We start from the raw sequence: 8,929 nt of genomic DNA, 5'->3' as shown, positions 1-8,929 counted from the left end.
ATTACATCACATCGATAGGCTGGGGGGCAATCTTGCTTCATTTTCTGTGGAGGTGTAGGGTGACAGCCACCATTTATCTCTTGAGTTTTGGTCTGAACTGGCAGACACAATTCCATGTTCTATGTCAGTGATGTCATAGAAGTCCATGGAATTTCCACTATGGGGTATAGGCCAGGTTTCTGTCGTGACCGTTGCTAGGAAGTTTCTAGCGTTAATGTTCTCCGTCTGGCGTTGTGCTCTCGGTTCCCCTCAATCCCCGGGGCATGGGGAAAGTAGAACTGACTACCCTGGGCCCCAAAATGGGGGGAGGGAGAACGTATGTCCGCAATTTTTTAGTAATTCGTCACCTAACTACATTTACATTGACTGAACTATATAAATACAAATATAATAAATAAATATTGAAGACCATTCACCCTATACAAAAGGCACAAAATTGTTCAGGCCATCCCACACATGGATTCACTAGGACGCTCAGTTAATAGAGCCGAATGACTGCTAATGCCAGGGCGCTAATGTGCATTATGATAGTCAGGTGAGCACGGCTAACACATCTGAATTATTGTTGAGGTTACTATTAGCAGTTTAGATTGAACACAGTCAGCCAAGAATCTGCCTCTTGGAGCATATTTGCTTTGTATAACATGAATTAATCAGTATCATAAATGAATCAGCATCATAGCTACAATGTCATATGACGTTACATTTATCACAATTACCTAGTAAAGCTTAACAGCATTAAACATGGCCCAGAAACAGCCACAGAGAGTAACGGCAGGTCATTCATCTCCTGATGATGTAACGGACGTGAGACAAGGTGAGCTCATGGCAACAAAAGTTACTCCAAGCAATCATTTGTAGCAGTTTCAACTGAAAGGAGCTGAACGAGTGTTTTTTTTTTAAAGGTCTAACATTGCCTCAGTTGTGTGTATGAATACTGGAGAGTTACATGGTGATTATCACAATTTAAATCACGTTTGCCAGTCTTTCACCAATTGTTTCTCTAAGTACAATTTGTATAGCCAGTTTACACAGTGATGGGAATGTCATTTGACGTTTGGTGTGACGCGACTTCATTTCCCAGCATGCATTCGAATGACGACATAGGGTACTTTGTTTTCGTAGCAGCGCGGGATAAATTTGAAGGGACGACATTAAAATGGCGGAACAGCAGCAGGAAAAGTCTTCTTACACAAGGTTTGTTTTACGATTAACTTTAACAATGCGGCTAAAGCAGGGCGAAGGTTTCAATCGCAGTGCTATGATGGCTACAGCCTGTTGTTTTGTTTTTCTGCAAGTCGACTGTGCAAACAAAACACTTAATCTAGTTTAGCTAGCCAGTTAGCTATCTACCAACTTCTCAGCCGACAACAATGTTACAACCTGTTGTTGTGGCTACCTCTCACCGTCTATGGCTAGAAAGCGACACCTTGGCTCGCGATCAAAACTAAATGTTAACATTACTTGGCTATAACTTTGCACCCATTTTGTTCACTATATTTTCCTTTGTCGCCTAGTTCCAGAAATGAGAGCCACGGCCATCATCAAAACGAGGTAAGTCAGTTAGCAACTGAACGCATTCCTATAATTAAACGCTAATATTCATCAAGTTCATTATCTGTTCAAGCTGACTGTTGTTATCAATGTTTGACTGAATGCAACGTGACCTATTGGCAATGACATCGGTGCATTTCTGTGTATGCTATAATGTCTAAGTTGCGCGCTGGAGACAGAAATTTAAGGTGAGAGGACAGATTCACCTTTCAGTCATAGTCAGTGACATGCAAATACACTGCCTTCCAGAACTTTGGCAACGCCCTAGGAAAAATGGTTTGAAATAATAAGTTAATATAAATAAGTTCACTTTTTTTTTTCAATGTATTTCAATTAACTTATGATCAAAATAGGTCAGCACAGCATTAAGGGTAGTAGTACGCAACAAAGGTCTGTTTAGGATGCCAGATAGTATAGTAGTGATTCTTACCAGACAGGACTTTTTGACCTTTCTAAAACAGTTTATATGTGTTTCTTATGAAAAGGCCAGATTCAATAGAAACCATTTCTACAATTTCAGACTTTTTCTCCTGCAGTGCTGCAGAAATGTACATATTGTGGAGAAGCGTAGGATGCATATGTTCCATTTCATAAAGCATGCTGTGAATATACAGACCTGCATCTGACGATTCATCTTCATCAGTAAGAACAAGTGAGGATTGGTTTTGCTGTGCTCTGACTTGCCCTTGTTTTGTATTGCAGATGGAGTCAGAAGAGACTTCCACTGGGATCAAAAGAATTCTTCATGATAAGCCCAACTCTGAACCACCTCACAAGTCTTCTCGTTCAGGGTCACCCTCTAAAGAACTCTTAGCGCCAGGGTTAGACGACGATTTAGAAGAACCAAAGGTGTCTTTGGCAGAAGAGATGGTTCCCAAACCCACGGAAGGCTCCGAACTGAGTCCTCGCTCAAGAAGGAAATCTTGGAGGAGGTCAACACGAGGCAGACAGTCCATGCCCTTGTTTTCAGGGGCTGTTCAAAGTGAGCTTCCTCTGTTTGATGTGATATTTGTTATATATCTGTTTTTGCTCTGTTGAATGTATTTAGTAATATCCTCTTGTTGTGACATGATATTTTACCTCTGACTGTATGTACCCATATTTACCCACTCTTACCCATAGATTTACACAAGTCTATCAGTCTGTCCTTACCAAAGGAGGAGAGAATTGAGAAATTAATGGAAGGTGCTATGAATGTGAGAGACCCCACTTTTTAGCTACAAATATTTTCATAAACCTAACCCATAAGTTCTTGTCAATGGCAGGAAAGGGTTATTTGAGTAACCACAAATCTTTGTTTCTTTAGGTGGCTGTGGAGAGGCTTCAGAAGACCCTTGTCACTCTGCCAGGTGCAGATTTAGAAATGTTCCAAACACAAGGTAGGTTGTGGTAGTTTGGTTCATGTTCTGCTGGCATGTCTACCCATCTCTAATAGGTAGACATGCCACCAGAATATTAAGTCGTTGAAAGCTGTGAATTGGGCTTGGGTTTTGCACATCACTCACTCTCCTGATTTAATGTTTAGTGGAGTCCTTAAAGAAAGAGTGGTCTCGAGTCGCAAACGAAATACGTGATGAAAGGAAGTTGGAAGAAGAAAAAGAAAAAAATACCAAAAGGTAATTTTATGGTCATTACATGTACAGAGAGTATTATTTACACAGTAGGATGTCATAATAGTTTTATGTCTGTGCTATATTCACTTCATTGGTTCTGTGTTGTCTTTGTACCCCAAGAGACCCTAATATTGAGAGAGCCTTGGAGCTGTCCAGGAGTGCCATCCGCAGGTAGTCCTAAGTTGGATTGGCTTTGGAAATGTCATGTGTTTTGAAAGCTAGTATCTTCTGTTTGAGCATCAATTCATGTTATTACCTTCTGTGCCTCAGGTTGGAGACTGAGAGTGCATTGTGGGACTCTCTGCTTGAAAAGCATCAGTCAAAAGCTGAGGAGCTGGCCAAGTGAGTAAATGCTTTCAAACTATTATTGTTCCTTGCTTGTAACAGTAAAAGTATCTAAAATGTTTGTGATGTTCATAATACAGGCTTATAGAGAAGGGAGAGCGTTTGCCTTTAGACCCCAGCTGCATGGCCCATTCCTCACAAAGTGAACTGATCCACAGTAAACCGAACTACCGCAACATACTCTCCAGACAGCAACAGCGCCTCTACACAGTGGAACTGGTGGTAAAGACTTAAGTCATTTTGATCATTGTCTTGATGTGTGCACCAGGTGGCTTCACTGAACAGTACTTCTGCTGTAGTGCTCTCATGATGGCTGTTCATGTTGCCCAATAGAAAACCTATTCTCTCTCCTCAGCTGGACGCCCAGTGCAAACTGTTCAAGGAGCTGCTGTCTTTCCAGGAGCAGTGTGAACTACTGGTAAAGGAGATAAGCACTAAACTTGGTAAGTTTCCAAGCATAATTAGGTAAAAGCTAGTCTCTGTTTATCCCCATAACTCTGAAATCCCACTAAAAGAGCAAGCTTCTATTTGTGCCAGTGCCACAGTTCAAGCTCTGAGGCAATAATTATGTGATATTTTTAAGTTTTATTATTATTATTATTATTAATTAATAATTTGGTTATTAATTTGGAATTCCAAATGAATATTAATTGTTGATGACATTGAACAAACAGTGTAGCAAATAATAGCCTATTATTCACAATGACCTGTCCAGGTTCCAAATGTGCCCCTAACTTTAAAATCTTAAATGTTGCCTAAATGTTGGACATAATTACTTGCATACCAAAACTGTGTCCTTGTGAACGTATTCCATACACAAAAAATGATACGTCCAGTGTTTGAAAACTGATGTCTTTTAGCACACACATGCAATAAATGCAATGTCTGAAAATGACATTTTCTCTAAATGATAACTCTCCACCGTTGAGCCAACAATACACCTTGTATGAATTGCATCTTTTTGCAATTCACAAGTGGGACGGTAATGCATCATAAACCTGCTCATGAAGTTTAAACTGCACAAGATATTTAGGCATTGAGCATTATAACATGCATACCAAAAGTGTGTTCTGCTTATACCACCACCTTCCATACACAATAACTGATACTTCTAATGGTTAAAAAAAACTCATGACCCTTACCACACATATCTAAAGTGACCATACATGCAAACCTAGATAATTTATCACATGCATACAGCATTTGGCCTGCGTGATGTAAACAGGGTGGAGAATCTTCATTTTTGATTTGTGAAATGGTTGCCTAAAATACCATAGGTATGTAGTCTACTGCAGTGTAAAAGTATAAAAAAGAAACACATTAGAATGGGCGATGAGTTCTAAAGAGGAGAGTCTTTAAACTCTTTGTGCCATGGCTGTCACTTAATCAGATAGCGCTAGATAGGTCATTCCACCACTGAGGTACTGTCATGGTAAAAAGTGACCGGGTGCCAAAAAGAGCCCGGGTGATGTAATATTGGCTTTCGAACGACTCTTGAGTGACAGTTGCTATACCAACGTTAGCATTACGTAACCCGGGCTCTTTTTGGAAGTCAAACTACCTCAATAACGCGATTTACCCCAGAGCATCTCGCATTATAGTTCGCTATCTGAGACCAGCTTGCCTGTATTTTACCTGCAATAAACCAAGCAAAACAACCATGTGCTTGATGTTTGACTGTGTTAGGAAAGTTGTTGACTCACACAAGTTTGTTATAGTGTCAAAGTAAGTACATTTCAACCGGTTTCGCCGCTAGCATCTCGTTAGCGATTATCAATTCCTCCGTTAGCTGGGGCACATTATTTTGCTTAGTGTATAACTAGCAAGCTAGTATGAACTCTCCCAAGTCTTTCTAAATAGGCCAATATTAACAAATAATGGTAGATCTTAAATGATTTAAGATGTTAGCAAATTAACTGGCTGGCTTGCTAAAAAGGTAGATGAACAAGCACCGTATATTATTTAAGATGTTAGCAAATTAACTGGCTGGCTTGCTAAAAAGGTAGATGAACAAGCACCGTATAGTATTTAAGATGTTAGCAAATGAACTTGCTGGCTTGCTTAAAAGGTAGATGTACAAGCACCATATATTATTTAAGATGTTATTAACTTAACTGGCTAGCTTGCTTAAAAGGTATATGAACAAGCACCGTACCGTATATTATTTAAGATGTTAGCAAATTAACTGGCTGGCTTGCTAAAACGGTAGATAAACAAGCACCGTATATCAGTATATTTTCTCCTTGTTATAAAAACGAATTTCTACTCTAAACAATTTCAATTGAAATGCAAATGATGATGTAAACGGCTAAAATGGAACACTTTATTTAACGGGTAAAAATTTGTTTAGCCACAATATATAGCGATTAAAAAAAGTAGTATTGACTGCAAATGTTGATGTACAGGATACCGGCAGGTGTAGCTAAAACGGAATACTTAATAGTTTTAGGCACAATATTAAGTGACTAACAAGTAGCTAATGGCTTTCGAACGACTCTTGAGACTGACTAAAAAGTGCCCGGTTTACGTAGTGTCCGGGTTACGTAATGCTATCGTTGGTATAGCAACTGTCACTCAAGAGTCGTTCAAAAGCCAATATTACATCACCCGGGCTCTTTTTGGCACCCGGTCACTTTTTGCCATGACAGTACCACCAATGAAAAGAATCTTGTTTGCCATCTCTTTCTGCGATAGAAGGCATTACAACAGACGTTCTTCAGAGGTTCAAAGTTTGATTCAGAGTTTAGTGTGTGTGTGTGTGTGTGTGTGTGTGTGTGTGTGTGTGTGTGTGCAGGGGCGCAGATAGCACTGGGGACGGGGGGGACATGTCCCCCCCAGATTCATAGTGACCCCAATCCGTCCCCACCACTCTCATACGTAAGGCGACAATCATCAGTTAATAACTGCACAGCTGATTAGGCGATGTTGGCGTCCCCCCCAGTTCAAAAATCCCATCTGCACCGCTGTGTGTGTGTGTGTGTGTGTGTGTGTGTCTGCCTATGTGTGACTTTTGATATGTATTGCTCATCCAACAGATGGTAGGAGAATAAAACCTTTCTTTTGTCGGGTGAAGTGTTCACATCCACCTAACTGCATAGGTTACGGTATGCGATGGCCGACTGCTGCTGCGGCGCCATCACATTCGTATTATTTTGCGGAAATGCACCTCTAGTGCTGTTACTGAATTGCACTTTTTGTTAAGAATGTACAGCAGAGAGTTCTGTTACAGCACAATTACAACACTATTGATTTGGAACGTTCTATTGTAATGCTGTGAGTTCCACCGGTATATTGGCCCTTCCTCCGTGATGATGATCAAGCATTCAATCAAGCAAATCTGTGCTATAATGTACTTTTGCAGCTTTTAAATTGGTGTGCAAAATAATGTAATTATATGCAGTATGATAGCCATGGCTGTGAAGATCGCCTATTATATCTTGGATAATGATCAGTAACAGTTTGTTTGTCTGTTTGTTTGTTTGTTTAGCTGACGAGGCTGGATTACAGGATCTTCCTTGTCCTGTCAGAAGCCTTCTTATAGGACCTGTGGCCGGCACATCATCTTAACGTTTGACTCGGAACACAGAACAGGAATACCTATCAGTTTATGTGTGCTCAGTTAACATGGAGTTATGTATTTATGTATATATGAACAAAAAGCCTGGGCACTGTGTAAATCTCCATGGGGATACTTCAGGTGTCTCATGTTCATCTGAAATTATCACTTTCAAATGTCTTAATGTCAGTGACCTTGTTTGAAATATGTCTACACTATTTTATGTATGCAGGTTTATAAAGAAAAGGTTTGTGCTGGCTTGACAGAAGTAAACTGTCATTGCATTTGGCAACATTGTTAATGTCTCTAAAACTGTCAAGACTATGAAACGGTAGTAAAATATCAATCAACGTCCACTAGATGGCACTACAGTCTTGTGTTTCCTAATGTTCACACAGGTGCTTGCATATTTTGTAAACCCTTCATTGTATGTGTGAAGTACTTGTTTTTCTTACAAAACCACATTACTCCAAGAAATTTCTCACTTATTCAGAAAATATTAAAAGTGAGAAGATGGAGAGTTTTCTAAAAAAATGAATATCATGGGACCTCTAAGAATTTTTCAAGAGACCTTTTAAAGTTGTTGCATTTTTGAATGCATGGTGTTCGGGAACAAGGTGTGAACTTAGTGTCAAAAGCTGACCTAATATGTTCTACAGCCAATATATTGTCATGTTGTCGACTGGACTCCAGAGCCCCCTGTTCAGTGAACACTGGGCGTCCTTTTCTAGCTCTGCATCCTACACACCCACCCACCCTTGTGTTTCCCCTGACCATTCACAGGAGCTTGCCCCTCCCCCACTGCCTCTTCCCCTCTCTCCTCTCCTCTTCCCTGGATTGCTGGGGCACCGAGGCAGAACGAAGCTCTGACATTGTGCCAGTGATTCACATTCATTCATTCTCTCTCTCTCGCTTGCCCTCTCTCTCTGATCTACTCCTCATCCTGTGGTACCACTCTCTGTTTCACCCTGCTGCTATATCCAATCACCTCATATCTCTGTGTCTCAGAGATGCACTGGTTTATATTTGTGTGTATGTGTCTGCAGGTTCCTCTGAAAAACACTGGTATTTGCATGCAGATATGATACCAGCAATTACGCAACGAAAGGCCAAGGAACGCATCTCTTACGGATAAGTGGGATGGGGGGGGCGGTATTCCTTGAAATCAGGAATGTTTTCTAGGAATTCTGTCTCAATCATTTTGTCATGATTTACCTTTATGCATCAGTCAATTAAATGCTGTGGCTATATTTTGTATGGAGAGAATTCGAGCACGGTGGGAATGAGATTGAGGTGTGGGAGAAAAGTGGGGTTAAGTCCTTAGCAATAGAGGCTCTGGGGGTGGTGCAAGGCAAGAGGGATCGATTCTTATTTAGATGAAAATGAGGCAGAGCTTGTGGGCTGAGAAAATGCATCTGCCTTAAAAAACCCAGAATGGGTTTGCATTCAGACACTGAAAGGAAAACGTGTTGGTTAAAACGTGTTGTTTGCCATGATATGATTATTTCTAAATATAAACATGACCATACATTCTTTTTAGGCACAAATGTAATTATTATTTATTGCTAAATTGAAATACGATATTAAACTTAGGTGGTTAAGCACCTATCTTGACATCAAACCCAGATGATAAGGGACGAAATGATGGGGGGAGGGGGAGTACTTCCACCTTATGCTTATAGGGTTCTGAAGAAGAGGGGGACGCGCACCGTGTAACGTTGATGCTCTGTAGGCTCCACAGTTTATCTTAGAGCAGTGGTAATGACTTCAGTCCAAGGCTCGCAGCCCCTGTACTCTTACTCTCACTTCAGATTGATTAGTCGCAGATTGTGCTGGAGGGATGTGCCGAGCGTCAGCATAA

General features: G+C 40.6%; 1 protein-coding gene across 1 annotated transcript; it reads left to right on the top strand.

Moving 5' to 3' along the window:
* The first annotated feature begins 1,088 nt into the window (after positions 1-1,088).
* LOC105905725 (DSN1 component of MIS12 kinetochore complex) lies at positions 1,089-8,681 on the top strand. Its single transcript, XM_012833765.3, has 11 exons — positions 1,089-1,197; positions 1,518-1,554; positions 2,257-2,536; positions 2,677-2,750; positions 2,861-2,933; positions 3,080-3,170; positions 3,288-3,338; positions 3,438-3,509; positions 3,593-3,734; positions 3,868-3,955; positions 7,000-8,681. The coding sequence occupies exons 1-11, from the start codon at positions 1,160-1,162 to the stop codon at positions 7,077-7,079; spliced, it is 1,026 nt and encodes a 341-aa protein (XP_012689219.1). The 5' UTR covers positions 1,089-1,159; the 3' UTR covers positions 7,080-8,681.
* The last annotated feature ends 248 nt before the right edge of the window (positions 8,682-8,929 follow it).

The sequence above is a fragment of the Clupea harengus genome, chromosome 1 (assembly GCF_900700415.2).
Source record: "Clupea harengus chromosome 1, Ch_v2.0.2, whole genome shotgun sequence".
NCBI lineage: Eukaryota > Metazoa > Chordata > Actinopteri > Clupeiformes > Clupeidae > Clupea > Clupea harengus.
This window is presented reverse-complemented; position numbering and strand designations above follow the sequence as displayed.